The sequence below is a fragment of the Ictidomys tridecemlineatus genome, chromosome 7, assembly GCF_052094955.1.
Source record: "Ictidomys tridecemlineatus isolate mIctTri1 chromosome 7, mIctTri1.hap1, whole genome shotgun sequence".
Lineage (NCBI taxonomy): Eukaryota > Metazoa > Chordata > Mammalia > Rodentia > Sciuridae > Ictidomys > Ictidomys tridecemlineatus.
Window position 1 is genome coordinate 173881068 of NC_135483.1, and position 23256 is coordinate 173904323.

General features: G+C 36.0%; 1 protein-coding gene across 1 annotated transcript in view; it reads left to right on the forward strand.

Moving 5' to 3' along the window:
* The window catches only part of Cps1 (carbamoyl-phosphate synthase 1), a 111297-nt gene that overhangs the window by 73398 nt on the left and 14643 nt on the right, over nt 1–23256 (forward strand). The window contains exons 23-32 of the mRNA XM_005331867.4: nt 742–807; nt 1265–1328; nt 3387–3568; nt 9930–10124; nt 10546–10613; nt 12209–12284; nt 16859–16936; nt 19362–19469; nt 21081–21170; nt 22501–22671. Coding sequence (XP_005331924.1) covers nt 742–807; nt 1265–1328; nt 3387–3568; nt 9930–10124; nt 10546–10613; nt 12209–12284; nt 16859–16936; nt 19362–19469; nt 21081–21170; nt 22501–22671 — 1098 coding nt within the window. The remainder of the gene's footprint in view (nt 1–741; nt 808–1264; nt 1329–3386; nt 3569–9929; nt 10125–10545; nt 10614–12208; nt 12285–16858; nt 16937–19361; nt 19470–21080; nt 21171–22500; nt 22672–23256) is intronic.

A 23256-nucleotide genomic window follows, 5' to 3' on the forward strand; every position in this document is an offset into this window, starting at 1 on the left:
GCGAGTTTTTGCCCTTTAAAAATCATTGACTTTTCTCTGTGTGCTCAGGGGGCACATGTATACTCTTAGGTCTCAAGCTTGATACTAAATATTTTCCACTCAGCAATTGTTATCTTTCTTCCTTCTCACCTGCTGTATGCCAGCTTGCCCTGTTGGCCTCAAATTCTTGCTCACTAAGCTGAGCCCTTGAGAGTGGAATTGATTTACTTTTTCCAAGTATGTTCAATGAGATCCTTGTCTCTCATCCCTCGTGTATGCTTTATAGTATTTGTGTCAGTCCATGTCTTGGTGCCATTGGTAATGTAAATCCTACACATTAATTTGCAACCAAATGCATCCTTACATATAGACTATTTTCTCTGATTTTAGATTTCATAGACAGTTGCTTTAAATAGCTGACAGGTTAAATCTTCCTGGTAACCAGTGAACTACATGATCATTTTGTTGTGCTCATGGAAACTACTATAGTGACCGAGCAATCCCCTGGGTGTATATGACTGTTAATTGCTCAAGTGATAACTAGATCACATCATTTTTTTCTCTCTCTTAATTCAGAATTAGAAAGCAATTACATTATACATAGCTTTTCCTGCCTTTATATTTGACAACATTTGGCATTAAGTAAATATGAATGCAGCATACAAAAAAAAATAAAACCACAGTTGTGAAAAAGGTTATAATGGAGATAGGGAGTAAAATTCATGTTAATAAATCAACTAATAAATTACTTTTCTCTTTCAGATTGATACACTGGCTGCAGAATACCCATCAGTAACAAACTACCTGTATGTTACCTACAATGGTCAGGTAGGAACTGCCTAACTGCCATATGCAGAGAGCTCTAATTTTAGTAGCTGGTCTACTATTGGGAATACATAGTTTTTTCCTTCTTTGATTATTTACTTATCTTGGCAATAAAAAGGGCCTCACAGAGTTATATGCAATGATGTATAGTCTGTTAAGAACTCTCTTATGATAATGAAATCAAGACAGTGAAAATATGATAAAGACAATGGTCACACAAGCATACCATTATGCTGGGTTCTCATGACTTACACTTACAAATATTTAGCTACAACTATTTTTTTAAAATGAAAAAGTAACTTGGAGAACACCATACTTTGGGTTCCCAGAGACTAATAGAGGATTCATGTGAACAAAATAAAGAATGAGAAAGACACATTTAAAAGACAGGACAAATAGTTGAATTAAATGGAAGAATAACATAATAACTTCTATATTTTCTGTTGTTTTCTATCCTCAGGAGCATGATATCAATTTTGATGAACATGGAATGATGGTGCTGGGCTGTGGTCCATATCACATTGGTAAAGTGATGACATATGTATATACAACTTCACAACTTATATAGTGCTCATTAATGTTAATTCCATAGTTCTAAGAACTGTGTATAGTAAATGCTGTTAGGGTAAATATTTTGAAAATTAGGAAATTGAGGTTCAGAGAAATAAAACCCAAACTTATATAGCTACTTAGTGGTAGAAGTGGAATTCAAACACAGATTTTAAACTAGAAATTCCATCTCCTTTCATTTTACCATGTTACTAAATAATTTTCATTCTCTTCAACTGAATTGACATCCGCTTTGGATTTGGGGAGTGAATTAGACTTGGCTATTTCTCTTCTAACAGTTTTTCATAAAGATCTACATTTTCCTCAAAGACTTATACATCAGCTAGAAATTACATTACTTATACAGTCTCTGAGTTAACGTTTGATGCATACATCAAATGCAGAGTTTGTCTCATTGGCAGGTAGAGATTTATAAAATCCAATTAAAACAAACTCACCAGAGATGGTGACATTTCCTCTCTAGTCAATTAGATGTTTAATAACCACTCCAAATCTATTACACAAGGTGTATATTATGTGGGCAGGATGTTAACCAACAGCTGCATTTCATATTTAGTCCCTGAAAGGCATTCTGATATGGAAATGATAAAATACACAATTTAAATACATGTAGTCTTACTATTTCTTTAAGTACAGTTAGAGTTTTTATAATTAATTAATGCTTCAGGGTATTCTAGTTTACCAATCTTTGGCCAAATCTGACATAGGCCAAAACTGTTTTTTTTTTAATCACTCTATTATTGTCTTAGTTCCATTTCTGCTGCTACAACAAAATACCTGAGACTGAGTAATTTATAAAGAACAGAAATCTATTTCTCACAATTCTGGAGGGTAGAAAGTTCAAGATCAAGGAATCAGCCCCTTCAGTTATTTGGTGAGGATTAGATCTCTGCTTCCATGATCACATCCTAAATACCTGTGTCCTTTGGAAAAAAATGCTGTCCTCAATGGCAAAAGCAAAAAGAACATGAAGGACAAACTCTCTCTTGAGGCCTTTTATAATGGCATTAATCTATTCATGAAGTCTCCACCTAAACACATCTCAAAAGGTTTCACTTTCCCAACACTGTTGCATTAGGAATTAACTTTCTGACACACAAATCTGAATTTTGATTCATTCAGCCCATAGCAGTTATCTTATAGGTAAATGGCCTAAACTTTGCACCTCTCTGGACCTTTTTTTTCTTGTTTTAAAATTTAACCTAATTTATTCAACAATTCTGCATTAACCTTAGTGTCTAGCAAGACTAGCTAAGCTGATAATCAAGTACATACTTGCTCTATAGTGAGAATTAATGTATTACTGTATTGGAACACTATAGTTTGACAAGACTTTTTAGGAGACAATGTATTAATACAAAGAATTAGGACAAGTACCAGGACTTTCAGTTCTATGGCATCCCAGCAGAGGTGATATTTGAGGCTGTTAGACCATTATTATATTTCAGATTGCTTCACAGAAGGTCACTCACTCTGCATGGGGTGGCCTTGCCAGGCTTAAAAGGATATGCTCAGAAAGGACAGGACTTTCTAATCAATCAAGATATGTCAGATCAGCAAGGTACTCAGGGATTATTTGGTTTAGCCCTCAAATAGTGGATTAAGTGGAAAAACTGAAGCAAATGTACAAGTATTCTGATAATTGGCTTAACTCTTTTTGTGTATTGAGGCGATTGTGTTCATTTTACATTTCTTTTCAGAACATGAGGGTTATTTTTACCATTGAAACTATCTCCTATTAACATCGAGCTCCTCAAATATGGAGATCATCAATTGTAGAATTCTGGATATAAAACAAGCCAAAATTTTCATGATTGTTTAATTAGTGCTTGGTTTTCCTACTGCAAATATAGTGTACCTCATAGGTCTGAAATTTATATTTTGCAGTTTGAAAAATTGAAAGGCATTGGCTACCTTAGCTTGGACTGACTGGTGATATATTTTTCTGCTTCTCTTTGTGCTGCAACTTCATGCTTCTCTCACCCCTTTTGCCCATCTTGTTGCCTCTGCAGGCAGCAGCGTGGAATTTGATTGGTGTGCTGTCTCCAGTATCCGAACACTGCGTCAGCTTGGCAAGAAGACAGTGGTGGTGAATTGCAATCCAGAGACTGTGAGCACTGACTTCGATGAGTGTGACAAACTGTACTTTGAAGAGTTGTCTTTGGAGAGAATCCTAGACATCTACCATCAGGAGGTAAAAAAAAAAAAAAGTGTTATATATATATATATATATATAATGCATTTTATGTATATCTGTATTCATGTCTCTAGATTTATATTGTATTTCCCCTAGGAGAAATTTCTGCCAGTGTCTTCTGTTGCCTAATTTTGTAGTGAAACTCTAAAAGAAAATCAGTCCAGCCTTATATTCTTGAGGTCTTGGCATTAAGTGATTATTTTCATGTAAAATTCTCTTTCTTTCTAAGCATTCTGGCTGTATTGAAAACTTTACTTGGTAACATGTACCAGCCACATATTAGCTATCAAGGTGGCCTTTCATAAATATTTTGCAGAATGTTTTAATTGGTCATCTAGACACACTATAAACAGTTTCTTTCTAGTTCATGGGATGTGTTTTGATGAGGAACAGTTCCCGGAGGAGAGGCATAAGTTGTTTACCAAGGACCAGTTAATGCCTGTTCCATCAGATAAAGTTGTTAGGCTTCAGTTTAAGATCAATGAGTCCATTCTGAATGATTTTGCTTCCTTTAAGGCCTTTTCTTAGAGTTGCTTTTCCATTTCCATGCCAATCTTATTGAGTGTGTTTTCACTGTGGATTCACATGATTGCAGGTTACTCTGTAACTGTAGAACAAATAGTTGTCATACAATTAAAAAAAAATAGCAACTGGAAAATTCCAAAATGATGTTCAATAGTCATGTCTTGAGTTATTATTGTTAATTCCTTACCACAGAGAATCATTCTTATGTATAAAATATGGTCATTTAGAGAAAAAAGTACTAAATTGAGTCACAATGCTTAAATTCTAGTTTTGATTTGAAAACTAATTGACTTGTGCAATTTGAATTTCTGTTCTTTGTCTCTGTCTCTCTTTCTTTCCCTCTCTCTTTTTATTAATGCATCCTATGCATGTAAAACATGCTACTTTCAGGCACTGTGCAGATAACATTGGGTTTATGATAGAAGTCATATTGTAAAGTGTAAACTATATGGTATAGCAATGTGATGATTTTATTATTATAAGGAGAAACCGAATTATGATACATATACAATCATAATTGTGTTTAGGCCCAACTTTCCTTTATGCAGAATATAGGCTGTTTTTAGTCCCCTTTCTGATAATGTTTTTCTTGTTGCTCCTTAATATTCATTTCAGAAACATATGTGGGCATCAAAACAAATACAGTCTGCAAACATGTCTTGAGTACCTTATATAGACCTGGTTCAGCAAGATGGACAGCTATAAAATCAAGCCCCTATCTTTAAGATATTAACAATAAAACTGGGTTTCATGATATAAATATGTGAAAAACCAAATATTTGTTTCAAAAATATGAAAAAGCATCACAGGCAATAGGAACAGATTTGTGATTTCCTTGTGAAATCATCTAAGAAAAGATGAAAAAGTTCTACAATTGCTTTTGGATACAGGTACATATAACTATTAATGAGATTCTTCTAGAATAACCAAAGTCAGTGCTATAGAAAGAAATAAACTGCCCTTTCTTTTAAGTTAATTGGCATTTAAAGTAATATTCCTATATATTATGAGGTAATTTACAATGTTATGTTGGAATGGAAGAACATTATCCCACTAATGTATTCTTCAGACTATCTCATAGGAAATGTTATAAATCACACAGTACACACCTTATCATACACACATGTAATATGTGTGTGCGCTTCCTTTTATGAGGCAGGTGTGTACTTCCTCATCAAAGGCTCTGTAGTGCTGCTCCGCTGTCTCTGATCAAGGAAGAAGCACACATCTAAGTCACTTGGGCAATCTACTTTCCCGAGGATGCATAGCTCCATGGGTACAATGGGTCTCCTGGTCTGAATCTCAGTCTAGTTTTGGACCAAGGCCATTTGCATGGTATCAAGGAAAAAACCATGGATAAGGCATTAAGGGAAAGTCAGTAATAACATGCCACAGAGGTGAAGCAGGCTGTTGTGGAAGAGGCTTTCATCACAGGTAGAGCAAGAAGGTGCTGAGGTATCCTCCTGTTTATTCTTAGTTTTTCATGTAAAATGTTATAATTCCACTTACTGCCACTCACTTTGACCATAGGATCATTCATTTGCTTTATAGAGTGACCCCTTAAGTACAGTCATTTATTCCTTGTGATTATGTTTATAGGTTCTGCTTTCTGAGAAGAGATTTAAATTTGATTTTTTGTTTGTTTGCTTGTTTGGCATGTGGAGTAGAGTCAAGGAAGCAAGAAGTTGGTGTAAACCATCTGTGATGCTTTGCAAGATGAGTTTTGCCTGGTTTACAGTTTAGGTTAGGATATTTCTTACAAAGGATAAAGGTGTTCTCAGAGTATGTTGAGGTCAATAGCTTGAAATTGTTACATTGTTTATAAAGTTGCTACATGGTGCTTTTCTTTTAGTAGATCTATTTGCTAGGGATAAATTATTAAATAATCTTTATAGGCCACAAAAAAGGAACCATATAGATCTGATCCTAAATTCATATTTCCCCCCCTTTATTCCTTTGAACACTCATGAGTTAAAAAGTTGTGTTCACCAACAACCATAATATTGGTCTATATCCAAGCCTCGTTTCTTAGTTTCTTTTGCAATTCTTCATTAAAAGATAGATTTGAACCAGGTACAGTGGTGCCTGTGTAGTCTCAACTACTTGGGAGGCTGAGGCAGGAGGATTGCTTGAGTCCAGTTTAAGACCAGCTTGGGCACTGGGCAACATAGCAAGACCCCATCTAACCAACAAACAGTAACAACAAAGAAAACCTCATCAGATAATATATCTGACACCTTTTGATGTCCCTGTTTGTTTAGAGTCTAGTTTAAATAATTTTTTTCTTGCTTGTATAATGCTTACTTTGCTTGACTATAAACATGTATCCTGTTTAACGGTTTCTTTGCCATATTTTCTCTCTCTATATATATCTATAGACAATGGCACAGGAGTTAACTGAATTAAGTAATTGCAGATATTAATTAGTGGTAGGCAAAACTCATTAGGGATTGTATGACTCTAAATAGAATTGGGATTCATTTCTAGCTTTTGGTTTAATTGTAATTAAATATAAGCCTAAAGTTCTGCCTACAATGTAAAACAACATGTTACTAAAATATAAATGATTGAGATGTATCTCAGTGGCAGAGTGCTTGCCTAACATGCATGAACCCCTGATTTTAATCCCCAGCACTGTAAAAGGGAAAACAAAAGAAGAGAAAATTAAAATTACTAAAATATGAACCACAATCCTTCCTCATTGGCAAATGTATAAATAATGGAATTTTGTAAATTGGAGATCATCCATGAAATTTTAAAAATCAGGGCCATTTTTAATGAGGCAAATGCTATTTCTATTAGTAAGATAAATTTTCTCATATTGCATTGTGCCTAAAATACTGCATCTAATTAGGACTAACCAAAGTGATTAGTGGCTAGGAGCAATTAAAATGATGTCAAATAAATTTAAGATATTTTCTTTTAATTCTTTAGTGCTTAAAATAAATTTCTGGTGTGATTTCAGCTTGAATATTGTTTCAGAAATACTCTTGTGTACTTTTCTTGGTGGTATCAGATTTAATAGAACAGAAATCAAAGATGAGCAAAAAAATACACAGATGGAGGATGTAGCTCAGTGGTACAGCATTTGCCTAACATGCTTGATGCTCTGGGTTTAATCCCAAGGACCACTGTTGCCACCCAACCAAACAAACCCCCACAGAAAACAAACAAACAAACAAAAATCACAGTACAAATTTAGATAAGAGTTTGGGGAGCCTAATGTATCATTTTAAGTTTAAATATTTTAGAAATTTGTGGAATAATATCTAAATTTTAGAATATTTTATTTTAGTAAATTATTTACAACTATTTAGACACAAGTTATCAAAATGATGATGATTTACCTGTGTGGGATACCAGGTTCTTGTCCTAATGTCCATACAAGCCCTGTTCTTAGAGTTAGGGACAATTTAAGATTAGATCTATGAAACTGCCCTACCTTGACTTCATCTAATAAGCATGTTTTCATACTGAACTCCTTTTGCTGTGTGGGCAAAACCTGCACTACATCTTCACACTGTTACTCTATAACATTTCTGTGGACATGATTTATTGTCCCAATGATGTTCTATATATCTGGAGGTCAACTATGAGGATTTGGTTGTGCACTGGAAGATTTTCTTTGTATCACTTTTCTAAAACAATGCTTTAGCAATAGCTTTTCTTTTATCCTCTAATATTAAACATTTCTGAAAATAGCCAGCCAAGTAGAGTTAGCCTAAGATTGGAATATTTGGTCATTTACTTGAGCATACCTGTTGTTCAGTCTACAGAATTGAATTCACACACCCTCTCTCTACTGCTGGGGAAAAGATATGAATGAATCATTTCAACTGATTGAGTCTCAGTTTTTTTTTTTTTTTTGGATGTAAATGGGGATAATAAAAGTCATCTTAGAAGGTCATCATGAAGGTCAAAACATATTGACCAGAATACAAAAAGATCAGCTATTAGCCTATTCTTATTTTGAAAGTTGATGTTTAGAAAATATAAATCAGTGTAATAATGCCACTTTGAAAAAATATCCATGTATTTATTAATGAAGGCCTTTTCATTCAACTTTAAGCTCCCATTTAGACCAAGTAACTACAGTTTTTGCTACTTTTTTCTTATTTTTTAAAAGTTATTTGAAATGTCTCACATAAAAAACTTGAAGAATTTGTTTTCAAGCCTCAAAGTCTTAACAACACTGCTAATAAACCAAGGATGATAATAAGAAAAAAAGATTATTATAGTAAAGAGAATAATTCTTTTTAAAGATTTTGCAAGAATGTATGTTGAACATATTTTAAAATGATGATAAAAGTATCTTAAGTACACTTATAAATATGCAGAACGTTGGATTATTATTTTCAGCACTGTTTACAATGCCTTAAAGCATTCACTTGCAGGGTGTTTGTTTAGGCAGTACTGTAATTGCTCTCATCAGAGAGAAATCAGCTTTATCCCTTAAAAGAGTGTTTCAGAACAATTTCAAATAATGATAAGATGTATTTGGCACATATCTATCACTTCAGTAATTCTACTAATATTTATTAGCAGGTCATTATGACAAACATAAATTATGCGAAGATCCGTGGACTGTCAGATAGTTTAAATATTAATAATTATATTTTATTTATTCATAAATGTAAAGTGTACAAAGGATTTTTAATGTTTATTATCCTGTTTCATCCACATAGCAGTCTTGTGAAGCAGGAAGGTATCTGATTCCAATTTTATACACAAGAAGTCTGAAGGTATTCTAACCCTAATTTTATATACAAGGACTGAACCTTAGGTTGAACATGGTAGTAAACAGAGGGAACCAAGATGGGAAGAGTCTTGTATCTGCAAATCCAATCCCCACCATCACACACTGGCTCATGTTTATTATTCCAACATCAATCTTAAGAGACTTTGAGATTTGGTGGGCTAATATTTTTTAATCTTCAATCTTTTAATCCTTAACTTTAGACTGGTAATAGGAGATTTGGTTTTAAGTAAGGAAAATTTAAACTAATCTAACATCTGAATGAAGGGCAATAATTCAGGCACTGGTTATGAAGCAAGTAGGAAGGAAATAGGAACTAAAAGCAGCTACTGGGTAGTGGGGATAGATGCTAAGGTGGCAGGAAAGGAGAGGAGATGGAGGTGGAACACGAGGTGGTTAGAGGCTAGATAACTATAAGAGAGAAGAAAGGAGTAACAGTCAAAGAAGTTTTGGTGGAACAGAAAGTTTGCTAGTGGGAATATACATTCTTGTGGGGAATGAGTAGTTGAGTCTCTGGGGCTGAGAAGGGTGGTGATAGCCAAGAGTAGAAGGTTTAAATGACCTGAGGTAATGAATTTGTACTTTATTCTCTAGGCAATGGGAACTTCTGGAGAACTCTGCATATAGGACTAACTTGGCAAAGCAGTTTTGTAGAGGGTTTAATTTGAATGTAAAGGGTTGGATGAAGGGGTTGCATGAGAGGCACGTTGGAAGAAGAAATTGGTATCCATTTAGGAAATTATGTGAGTAGTCCAGAAAATAATTGTAGTATAGAGTGCAAATTCATCAACTTGTTTTTCTTTTCCAGACGTCACAGGTGCAAATGTTGCCAGTGATATATACCATGTGAACTTTGTGGAAATCTTGCATAGATTTTAGGATGTGGTAGCCTGAAAAGTAAAAACTAAGTTCATTTATCTCTTTATGACATAATTTAATATCATCCCTTCATAAGAGGGATGGAAACATAAAATTCAGGTTGAAGATTGTCAGTAAGGAAATGGTGGCACTACGAGCACAGCTGTCCATTCATGATGAAGCTACTGCCGCAGCTGATGATATGAATGTCTTTTCCAGGCATGTAGTGGCTGCATCATATCTGTTGGAGGCCAGATTCCAAACAACCTTGCAGTCCCTCTGTACAAGAATGGTGTGAAGATCATGGGCACAAGCCCTCTGCAGATCGACAGGGCTGAGGATCGCTCCATCTTCTCAGCCGTCTTGGATGAACTGAATGTGGCCCAGGCACCGTGGAAAGCTGTTAATACTTTGGTAAGGAGAGAAGCAAGTGTCTCCTTTTAAGGTTCTTCTGTGGAGAGTTGTAACCTGAATGTTAACTACTGAAGATACTAAGGAGAGGGCAGACAGGATGCACATTATGCGTAGTGAATTTACTGTAAAGTTGCTGTATTTCCATGATTGCACTCTAAATGCTGATTATAAATAGATAGCAGTATTCTCATTAAGATTCAGACAATGAAAAGAAGTTCAAACTATTTTTGAACTAGATTTGATATTTAGAATTAGAAACTAGGAATTTTATGTATTTCAATGCTCAATTTACATTTTAATGGAGTCTTTTGAGAGAAAGAATAAAAAGAGTTAGGTTATCCCTTGATCTAAGATACAAGTCTGCATTTTGATTGCATATTTTAGCTACTCACACATTTTTGTTGTTGTTCCTATTAATTAGAATGAAGCACTGGAATTTGCAAAATCTGTGGGCTACCCCTGCTTGTTGAGACCTTCCTATGTATTGAGGTAATGTATTGTTTTCAGAAACAGATTTAAACATTGGGAGATACAGAAATGCATGCTGTATGCTGATAGCACTAGACTTTGATGTGTTGTAATTTGTGAATCCATGCACAATCTCGAAACCATCACAGCCAGCTTGAGGACCAACATGTGTTCCTTCAGTTTACCAAATTTTCCTTCAGGGAGAGACCTCAGTCCTATACCTAGAAGCATAGCTTCAGGCATCTCGTTGCCAAACTGAGTGAGGGGAGGGGAGTGTCAAATAAGAAAACAGGACAATTCAAACAAAAATTAGAAGGTCTCTTGCAAGCATCTATTTTCTGATACCCAGAAATGACAGCTTCTCTTTGACTATTTCAGCACCTTCTTGATATTGTTTTGTTTAGCAATTTTGAGTTTTTGAGATCAGATTTTTTTAAATAGATGAATTAGAACAGCAAGGAACTTGGGCAGTTAGGATCTTTCATATTAAACTTTGAAACTAAATTCTATCATCAAAGGAGAAGTTGTGAATTATCACTTCCTCTCTTCAGATGTTACCACATGTAAGGAGCCACTTCACTGAACAGAGGATAATAAGAGAAACACAATTTGCTGTGCACAATTTGAAAGTGCAAATGGAATTTGAGATGGGATCCTTTAAAATAATGAAAAATTTCAAATGAGGTGGAAAACTTTCCTTTTTATTGAAATGTCATTTTGTGTAAACCAGAGTCTAAGAATACTAGTTCTTTGAGGGAATTAATTTAAACAACATGCATTTAAGAAAGGATTGGGAAAAATGAAAAAAATTAACCAGCGTTGACAATTGTATTTCCTTTCCCATTTTGCAATCTATAACTTTGTTCCAGTTTTATATACTCTGGATTATCAGTATTATTTGCTTAGCCTTCCTGTCTTAAGCAGATGAAGCAATTAAAGCTTTTTATGCAAAAATTTATAACAGGGTAGAAAAGGTAAATGAATACCACTTTTTTTAAAAAAAAGGAAGTGGGAAATGATTTATCCACCTTATTCTTTAGTGCCCCTTATTAAGCTCCTTCTTTCCTCCCATCCCATTTTGAAAATGTCAAAAGTCCAGTGTAAATTGATCTCAGATAACATTATTTCTTAAGTATTTAGAAAGAAGGACACAGATGAATAAGTTTCTACCAGGTACTGTATATTATATTTGAAAATGTTACTAAAAATTCATTCTTTAGTGATAGAGAGAGTAGAGTGGTTTGCTTTGACAGCTTGCTAGTGAGTTAGGATCATCTGACTGAAGAAACAGGATTAGTGAAATTAGGCTCTAGGCTGAATCCTTCTAAGGTTTAATAATGACCTGGAACCAGCCAAACATTAATAAGTCAGAGCGAACCTTGGGGAAATGCAACCTTTAGAGCCATCAGGGTTCCCTTTGGACCCATTTCTCAACTCTGGTGACTTTTCACTTTTGCTTAATAATTCAATGTAGTAAAGTCTTAATTTAGACAGTAGCCTTATTTAGTCCAGATTGGAACCAGAAGATTGTCTGGAGCTGTTTTGATCAAGTCTAGCACGCCTTATTTCCAAAGTGGCAAAAGAACTTAACTGCTTTTCACTCCTTCTTTTCCCAGTGGATCTGCCATGAATGTGGTATTCTCGGAAGATGAGATGAAAAGATTCCTGGAGGAGGCCACTAGAGTCTCTCAGGTAGTGTCCAATTTCCTCCTGATGATTTTGTCCTTTCCTTTAATGGCCATCTTATTTTGCATGCTGTTTATCTTTTCACACAATGTTGATGGGATGATTTCCCTCAAAACAGACTTAGTTTTAGAATTCAGGAATCTATAAAAGTAAGCATCCTTGCTGGATGCTGGAAAACACCCTGTTCTCATGAATTAGACCCAGATAAAGTCATTCCTGGGATTCCTAGCCTCAAGGCTTACTCAACAAGCTCATCACTAACCAATAAAAGGATTTCTGATTTTTCATTCTCATACCTGGGGACTTTGTCTAAGTCAACCATGCAACACTAACAGTAAGTTCCCTCACTCCCCTATTTAATTTTTTTTTTTCATTTTGGCACATTTTATTTGTGGGTTAATAAGAATGTTTATAATTTTGTTGTGATGCCACCACCTTCCTTCACTGCCCACAGTTTTTGCTTTCTCCCTTGGTGTTACCTTGGCATGATCCATTTAAGATTTACCCAGTGGGGTTATTGATCTGCAGACCTTGTACTGTGAAGGATGAAAGTAATGTTTTCCTTTTAAAAGCTGTCAAAAGCTACTTGGGGTTTAAAAAAAAAAAAAGAACAACTCAGAAGAGTTTCATGTTAGGCAAGTGGAATTTGGAGGGAGCTAAAAAGTGAAATCAGAGTCATTTCAAAGAGGAATAAAGGGCATGGATTGTTCCTGCACACAGGAAGTCAGATTCCTCTTCTCTGTGATAGTTGCTCCCCATAGATGTTTAGGTCATAAAGAGAGTGGGTAAGGATGAAGAATGAGAAGAGGCTAAGAGTATAAAGAAGGAAAACCATGTGGGTTTAGAATTCACATTGGTGTGAAAGTCAGATAACTGTGAAGGGAATATCTTTAATGCCCACTTTTTGTCAACGCTGTCTGGAATGAGACACAAACTGTTCCTTCTATGTTAATCCCTGCCAGGGGTCCTGCAGCTCTACCCTTTTGAAAGACCAGTAACTATACCCATTTGATTTCATGTATGTGATCAGCAGGATTCCCCTCTTTTCTGCCTGAAACATTGAATCTCATAGGACTTCTACTTATTAGATTATTTAAAAATATTTTTCTCAGTTTTATTGTTAGAACTCAAACAGAACCAAAGTCTTATTATAATACAGATATTCTGATTGAAGAGTTTCTGATTCAAGTGTCCCCATCAAACCACAGCAGAATCTGAGTTCCTCAATTCAATATGTGTAGAGTAAAACCAGCCCCTATCAATCATTATTTCTATTTATGCATTCATTTAATATATAATAGAAGCTATTTGTTGGGGCTGTTCCCATTATCAGGGGATATACTCGTTGAAAGATATGGTCTCTGCTCCCTTTGCTAGGAACATCAAAATTTTAAGTAATTATAATTAAACATGGTAATCAATGAGCATTGTAATGGATAAAATACAGGATTCAGAAGCAGAGTGTAAAAGTCATTGTAATGGATAAAATACAGGATTCAGAAGCAGAGTGTAAAAGTCTTGCTGTCCAGATCCTGAGAAAGGAATTTTAAAATTATGTCTGATTGTTGGTTAAGAGTTAATTGGGTGCAAGTTTTATATTGTACATGTGACTGGGAAGAAAGCAACAGCATGTGTAAAGATCTGAAGATGAGAAAGAGTATAGAATTTCTCAAAACTGATAAAGCATTCGTTACATGGTCAGGACGCCAAATATGTGGTGATTATATTGATTAGTCTGCTGTAGTGCAGAGAAAGTGAATTATATAGCAAAACCAAATTCATGCAAAGAGTTTAGTTGGATGTTGCTGTAGCTCAGGATAGACATGACAATGACTTAGCTCAGAAGAATGGCAGTAAAGGTAGAGAGAGAAATATTGAGGATGTGCATTGAAGGAAATTAGTGAGTGGATGGAGGTTGAGGGTAAATGAGGATAAAGGATGACTCCTGAATTTCTATCTTGGACAATTGATGGACATTAGTGTCACTTACTGAGATAGGGAACACTGGAGAAAAAAAAAGTTTTAGAGGAGAAAATCATGTATTTAATTTTTGACCTTTTGAATGTGGGCTGCCTGTGAGGAATCTAAGTGGAGATGATTTAAAAGCAGAGGGTTATATATATTTAGAATTGATGATCAAGATCACAGCTAGAGATGGAGATATGAATATAGATTTTAAAATAAATAGCTTATCATTTCAATTGAAGCGTTGGGGATGGAAACAATTACTAAAGAAGGGACTATAGAAACGGGAATAGCTAAGAAGAAAGCCAACATTTTAGTGGAAAATCAAGAACCCTGACAGATCCTGAGAAAGAAACATGAAAATGTAGTTTCTAGATACCAAAGGAAGAAAGTATTTTAAAAAGACCAACAATGTGTATTATTATTATTATCATTATTATTATTATTATTATTATTATTCATACTGGACCACTGAGCCACATCCTCACTTCTATTTTGTATTTTATTTAGAGACAGGATCTCACTGAGTTGCTTAAAGCCTTGCTTTTGCTGAGGCTGGCTTTGAACTCACAATCTTTCTGTCTCAGCCTCCCAAGCTGCTGGGTTACAGGTGTTTGCCATTGTGCCTAGCAACAATGTGTATTATTAGATTAAAATTTATTAGGAGATTTTATTTCTCAACATAGGGTTCTTTCAAAAATCTATTCAGTTGTCCAGGATGGTGGATGTCATTGCCTGCTCCCACTAATCCCTTTATCTGTGGGAGCTCTTGTCCCCCGACTGCCGTGACAGCTGACCACACTTCCCAGTTACACTCTTCACTGGAAAACTATTCTCAAGTGGGAGCCTCATCAACCAGAAGGCAAGATGCCTCACCTCATGTCCACCATCAAAACCCTAGACAATGACACCTTGGATTCAGGAGGGGATTTAACCCTGTGGTGTAATTCATGCTGCAGAGCTTCCTGTGGAGTAAGGCTGAGTCTCATGTTCACCGAGACCACAAACATGCCAGCTTTTCCTGCTTCCCTACCTTGATTTCGAACTCCTTCAGTAAATCACTTGAACATGGATCTCCATCTCAGGCTTAGCTAGAGGATCTGACTGATAAAACAGCTGAAAAACCATCTTCCCTCTGCTTTTTCTCTCTGTGTGTCTCTTTCTCTCTCTTTTGGAGTTAATGTTATCGTATGGCATAGAAAATAAAACAACAACAAAAAACTCCTCATTTGTCTCAACGAAACTCAATTAGGCCCTCTATAGTAAACATCCAGGGTTTTAAAAAGAGGGAAAAAACATGGGAAAAAAATCTCTCTCTTTGCTAATAAACACTTGCCTGTCCAATAATCTTCAGAAAAGAAGACACTATTAAAAATTACCTCACTGAATAATACATTTTAAGAAGGAAGAAGCTTATTGATGGCATGAAACATTGTTTATTATGTCTTCTTCACAAAATTCATTTCTGTTTAAAATGTTCAAAAAGACAGGATATGTTAAATTTAGTGCACACACAAGATAATGTGTTCCATGATGGTGGCCAGAAGGTATTTGTGTTCAAGAGGAAAACAAGATGTTCAGAGCAGGCTGTAGGGAAGAGCAAACATCTAAGCCAGGGCCCGAGGAGCAAGTTGAGATATGAAAAGCCGAAGCTGAGGAGAAAAGGTAGAAGACACAAGAGAAAGACGGACTTGGAGACAGGTAGATACAGAGTCTAGTAAGAACGCAACATGTGGTCCAGGCTGCTGGAGAATGGGACACAGAGAGGCTGGCGATGATTTTCTCCCATTCTGTAGGCTTTCCTCTCATGCTTGTGTTTTCTTTGCTGTGCAGAAGCTTTTTAATTTGATGCTATTTCATATATTAGTTTTTGATGTTATTTCCTGAGCTTTAGGAGTCCTACTGAGGAAGTAGGAGGCATCTAAACTTGGAAGATTATCAGGCAATATCTTCATTTAGTCTGGAAAAAGCAAATGATGGTCAACACTGTCCTGGAGGAAATGAGTGTGGGAGGAAATGAGTGGCAATGTGAAACAGCCAGGAAAGGAAGCATGTGCTAAAATTAGTGAAGAATATGTTTGGTTTTACCTTTGGCAATGTTGAAAGCTGGATAAGGCACATCAACATCAGGCAAAGGATTTCATCTTTGGCTCAATAAAAAACAAAAGTAAATGTTACTCTCCTTCTTAGTTTGTTCACAGTTCTCATGTAAGAAACTTTTAGAAAGTTGTAGTGGTTGAAAAAAATGAGGGTAGGAAGAGACAAAGAACTGGAAGCAATAGTTATATATAATTATAGATAAAGTAGAAAAATTTTCATGATTCTGGTAATAGAGAAGGAAGCCACATTTTGTATCCTTCTTAGCTTCCTCTAACTGGCCTAGAAGTCAGTATTTGAGATTTTGAAACTCATGTTCAGTTTGCAGAAAGACCCTTGTTCTCATTGTAAGCAGAGAATGACCTTGTTCTTACAAAACAGACTGGCTAATGAGTTTATGTGGTGTTTGCAGCCTTATGTTTTCTGCAAGGTTTCTTCATATTCACTCAAACTACAGGATTTTACTTGACAATGATGAACATAATTTCAGCTAAGGTTCTTTTCTTCTGTGTTGACAGGAACACCCAGTAGTGCTGACAAAATTTGTTGAGGGGGCCCGGGAAGTAGAAATGGATGCTGTTGGCAAAGACGGAAGGGTGAGTGCTTTATCCTCATCTCCCCTATCCCTTTCCTTCCCATCAATTTTTTTCTTCCTTAGCAGTCTTGAAACATTCACAGATAAGAATTCACAATTTCTACAAAACAGAGCTGACAACAGTGGAGAAGTTGCTCAGTCAAAAAAAAAATGAAATTCACTGACAACCAGTTGATGTGTCATGGGTATCGTATTTCCTGTTTCATAATGTTAGAATTTTTCTTTGATGGTACTCAAAATTAATTATCATCCTCTTCTCATCATTCTTTTTGAATAGATTTCTTCTCTCATTTTCTTTTGTCTGCAGTTTTCCTTTTATGTTTCAATGAATATTATAAAAACATCCAATACTTTTCTTTCTGAAGTTTCAAATTGAATCCCTGGTTTTCTTTTGGTTTCCCACCCTCCCCCCTTTTTATTGGATTAATAAAGGCAAAACAAAACAAAGGAAGGTGGAAAGGATAATAATATAAAATTACTTTATTATATCACATCTGGTATCCCTAATAGAGCAACACATGCTTCAGGGAGAAATGAAAATATGAAGGATGTTTCACTTAAGCTTGCCAGTTGTGTTAATAAGGCATTTGTGATTTATCTTGAAATATAGGAAGCTATGTTTTAGAGGTCCATGTCATCAAGGAAAAATAAAAAGCCTTCATCTTCTGATTTGCAAATATTTCAAAACACTACTGAAGATGTCAAATGTTTTGTTTCTCTCTCTTTTTTTTTTGTCCCGATTAGAAGTTTTCTTATTTTTCTTTTTAAACATCTAATGTCTGTTTACCACAGAAGCATGGAATCTTGATTTGAAGCACAATTAGAGATAATTTATTCCAACTTCCCTTCCCTAAGGACAGGATATATATATTACAATGTCTTCAGAAGGCAGTCATCTGATTTTTTTTAAAAACTCTTAGGTGATTTAACACAAAAAATGCTGAAATACTGCAAGAGTATATTGTGGAAGTTTATTTTTTATTTATTTGTTACTGGAACTCTCTGTCATTCCTGATTTCCTGAATTTCAGAGCATAAATTTAGTCTCTTCTCTTTCAACATTTTAAATATTTGAAGGTTCAGATATAAACAAGAGGAATATGATTGTACATCTGTGAAAGTGGAGGCTGTAAGACTGTCCTAGAGACATTTGCATTTATTCAGTTATTATCCTGGTACTGCTCTAGTGATCCGATTTGGCTCCAGGATGCTAGGATATTCAGCACCTAGCTTCTCTCAGCTGCTGACTATTGTATCTCTTGTACTCTCTGTTTTATATATACTCCAGGTTATTCACACAGTTTTTAAACTAGCATACTCAAAATGGGGCATAGAAGTTCATTATGATTATTCCCATGTGGGATGATTCCCTCCCAATTTCCATACAATCATGTGTATGCACACACACACACACACACACACACACACACACACACACTCACTCACACACAACATGAACTCTTCCTCTGTGTCAAGTATCAAGCCAGATATTGTATATGTATTTGTTTTATCTTTAAAAATATTATGTGAGACAAAAACGATTGTTATTTCTTGTCAGAATCCAAAGCTAAGTAGATAAGGCACCTTGCCCAGGTCACAGTGCTCACAAGCGACAACAGAAAGATGTAGACTCCATATCACTCTGATTTAAGTCATTTATAAATCTGATAAGCAAATCTTCCATATAATTTATGTGAGTCTTTTACAGTCACCCTATTATTCTGCCTCACTTTCAGCTTCATTACTCCCCCCCACACCCTCCACACACATATTATTAACGTCCAGGAAAGTGATTGAGGCCATGGACTTTAGAATATGACAGATAGGGTTCAAAATCCTAACTCAGTCACTTACTGCTTAGATGAACTTGGTTATTTATTCTTGCATTGCTTTCATTTCCGTATTTCTAAAAGAAGACAAGAATATTTTCCTCTTGCATTCCTTCTCTCTCAGACTTCAATTTATAGATGTCTTGATCAGATCTAAAATGCTTTCTAGTCCACCTAAGTTATGCCATTCCTCTAGCTGGATTATTCACCTCTCCTATCTTCTTTTCTTTGCTAGTTCTAAAAGAAAAAGGTATCCCCTGTGCCTTTCCAATGCTGTAGCTTCTTGTCCTGTTCTCAAAAGTCAGGATGGGTTGGTTTAGGTTTTTATTTTATGTTTATTTATATCCATGTTAATCAGTGTAAGAGGAAGGCAGCTCTCAGGCACTCTCAGCTGCCTCTGGAGGCAACTGTCACTGAGCAGGGGCCTTGGACAGTGTGTGTGCGCACCTCATTCTCCTGTTTTCATCAAAAACTTAGCAAGGGAACTGTTCAATGCTCCAGGCGAGGAGGCATCTCTTAGGATCAAAGGGGTGGGTAAGGGAGCAGCTTCCTTGGAGCAGGTGTCTGACTGCACTTTCTAAAATCTTCTTTTGGCCAGGTTATCTCCCATGCCATCTCTGAACACGTTGAAGATGCAGGTGTCCACTCGGGAGATGCAACTCTGATGCTGCCCACACAAACCATCAGCCAAGGAGCCATTGAAAAGGTCATCATTTATAAATGAAAGAGAAGGGCAATAGCAAAAGATGAAGAAAAATTAAAAAGCTCAGTTTAAAAAAAATTAGGTAGCAATGTAAGACATGCTTCAGGTTAAATTTAATAATGAGGGGAACTTCCTTGTCCTTAGCTGAATACTTTAAAGATAATTTCTTTCACTGCCCATAGTGTGCATTCAAACTACCTAGGGAGCTTGATAAAATACAGATTGCTGGACTCGACCCTGACATTTGTAATCATGTAGTTTTGAGTGAGACCCTTAAATTGGCAATTTCACCAGATCCCCCAGTGATGCTGTTGTTGCTGGTCTGGGGACCACATTGAGAGAGTGGCTGCCGCAGGTGACTTTAGTGGTTGAGAGCCACTTACAGATTAGCAGCATATGAAGTGATGCTGATAGGAGTGGTAAAGCAGGTGTGCAGCAGTCTGACTTGGGAAACTTCTGGAACCTGTGCTTTCATTTTTCACCCTTACCCTCATCTCCAATCAGCAATTCCCGATATGTCTCTTTTGACCCATCTTTGAGAGCCACTTCTTTAAAGAACTTCCCAAGAAAGTAAACTCTGCCTCAGCACTCAGTATGCATGGCTGGTGTTCACCTAGGGGGCCTCTCAATACATCTTCAGGTACATTGAGTCAGGCTTGGCTTTTCCAACAATCCTGCCATCAGAATCCACATAGGCCTGTTGTATATTGGGCTGTATCCTGAAGGCTTTACTTTGTTCCAGAATGTGGTTGTAGCAGGATGAGTTTTAATAGTAGCAGTATAAAAGGAAAACAGTCCCTGAAATTCTAATATGCTTCACTGTCTCATGTCAGGATAAATGACTTAAAAAACTCAGATTTTTCCCAAATCTCTCAGCGGTCACTGTGCCACAGACTCCACTTCCTTTCATACCCAATTAAGTTGCTGACCTACTCCTGTAATGGTAATGAGCAAGGTGCTCTTGCTTCTTGAAATTAGTGCCCCCTCTTAGCATAGGGACCTTCTGGCTCTGGTTGGGTTCAGAAATTCCTATATGTTACATGCAGACATGCAGGGCCTCCCTGCAGGCAAACACCATTTCCTTCTGACCATAATATCTACCCTTATAGAGTTTAGGGCAACATAAAAGCAACATAAAGGAAATCTCCCTGGTCTCTTTGCAGTACCATGTAATTTCAGGGCCTGCACCTCTCAGCAGGTAGGTCATTAGATTGATATAGAGTTTAGACTGCAGTTTCTGGTGCTGAAGCAAGTAGACAGAAAGAATTTCATTTAACCCTGTACGTAAGATCAGGGTATATAATTGTAGGAGATAAGGGCTTTTGACAGGCAGATAATCCTGTGATACTATTTGTCTTTTTCCACTGCTAGCCTTTTATGATTATATAGTACATATTATTTTGTTAATAGAAGCCAAATAATGTTCCCTATCATCATCATCACCATCACTACCACTACCATCATCATCATCATTATCATCATCATCAATATAGATATAAATCTCCATAATGAGAAATTTAAGCAATATAAATTTAAGGTATTACACATTTTTGTTTGTTGGTTTTTAATCTAAGCTATGCTCTTCATCACCATGTCATTGGTCTTTTGTTTTAGGTGAAGGATGCTACCCGAAAGATTGCAAAGGCTTTTGCCATCTCTGGCCCATTCAATGTCCAGTTTCTTGTCAAAGGAAATGATGTTTTGGTAAGAAATACCAAAGTCCATGAGAGGGTACTTCCATAGAGCCTGATCAGTTTGGTTTGTGTCCCTCTGGTAGACTCTGAGCACCAGCCAGAGAGCCACCAAGACCCCTGCAGCTACTTGTGTCTGAGAGTGACATTGCACAGCTTACAATGCTGATTTTGTTTGAAGCCACAGGCTCTTGGTGACATTGATATGTCAGTCACAGCTTTGTGAAGCACTCTGATCCATTCGAAAGAAGATCACTGTATACTCTACCATCTACAGTAATACACAGTGCTATCTTAAAGTAATGCAGAGAGTATTCATAAATGTATTCATTAAAGTTCTGCTTTCTCCTTAATCAGAGAAGAAAGCTATTTTGGAATCCATTTATAAAAAGTAAACATGTGAGACAAAATTTAAATTAACCAGGTTATTCCTAAGTAACTTATTTATTTAACCAATTAATAACCAATTAAACAAGTTATGTCATTACATAATGGCTACAAAAAGTGTTTAAGGTATAATCTTTGTTCTCCAAAACTTTGTAACTTAGGACTGTGAAAAAAAGAAATTTGTAAATAAATATAAGAGTATAGTAGCTGCTTGTTGTTGTGGTGGGGGGGTTATACAAATAAAAATAGTTTTGGGGTTAAAGAACAGGGAGATTATAATTGATAGTGTATTTACACACATGTGCATGAGCCTGAATATCATTTGCCTGGTTTGGCATAGATCATAAAAGTCTTCCAGGAAGGTTTTGTCTTATGAGCTGGACCTTGCAGAATAGTTGGTATTCTGACAATTAAAGAAGTTAGAGAGGATATTATACATAGATCATCTACAAAGGTGAGAAGATAGTATATTTTATGAGATAGTAAGTAGTTCTGTTTAGTGGGGTATTTTTCTAGGTAAAAAATGGGAAGTAAACTTTGAAGTGGGTTTGGGGCCAGGAAGGTGGCATAAGATAAAACAGAGAGGTGTATTGAGGCAAGAGGATAGAAGGTCCTCATGGACTAGTCTTTGATGCCAGCAAATTTTTAAAAAGGCCTTTCAGTAGAGGCCTGGCATTATCTGAGCTCTGCATTAAAATAAATTTACCAGCAGTGTGTGGGATTCAATTGGGGAAATGGGATGAAAAGTCAGAGTCCAAAGGAAAAATCCAAAGATGTCAACAAAGAGGAAACCCGTTAGAAAAAATCCAAGCAATGGGGAGAAAAGGGACAGGATCAGCTAAACAAGTGTTGGGCTTTAGTTAATAACAGTTGGAAATCAAGTGGCAAGGAAAATATTAATACTCTATTTTTGGTTCTCATCATCTCTTTCCTGTTGAATCTTCCTTTCTCTTCAGGTGATTGAGTGCAACCTGAGAGCTTCTCGATCTTTCCCCTTTGTTTCCAAGACCCTTGGGGTGGACTTCATTGATGTGGCCACAAAGGTAATGATTGGAGAGAACATTGATGAGCAGCATCTTCCAACACTGGAGCATCCCATAATTCCTGCTGACTATGTTGCAATCAAGGTAACATTTTCAAAAATCCAGTAGTCATTTTATGAGTTCCAGTGAAGTAAAAGGAAGTTTGACATAAAAAGTCTAGTGACTTTATGAACCTTCTAACTAAAGTGACAGACTGGGGATTTATACTTCCTTTCAATAATGAGATGCAATTGTACTGTAGAAAATTCCATGTAACTGTTGTACCTTTACAGAATTCCCCCAACATCTAGAATTTCTAAAGTCAAAATTAACTAGCAAGTAAATTGTAAACTATGTTTATGCAGCTGACACATGATGGTACCAGTTTAGTTAATAAGTAGAAATCCTAGACATAATTTGTTGGGATAAGGGTAGAATTGTGCCACTTTTAAATTGTGTCAAATCTTGATGCAAGCATGACTTCTGTAAAAGTGGTTACCCTGAGGAGATGGTTAAATGATTACCAACTTGGTCATCTTTCTTAGTTTGTATTTTCTTCAGTGGCATAAATTTTCCTTTTGAAAGACTGAGATAGAATTTGCTGTTTATAGAGATGCTATGAGAGTAATGGATTAAAATTATATTTTAATAGTACCTTAATAATAAAGTCATGGTACTTCTCTGACTCAG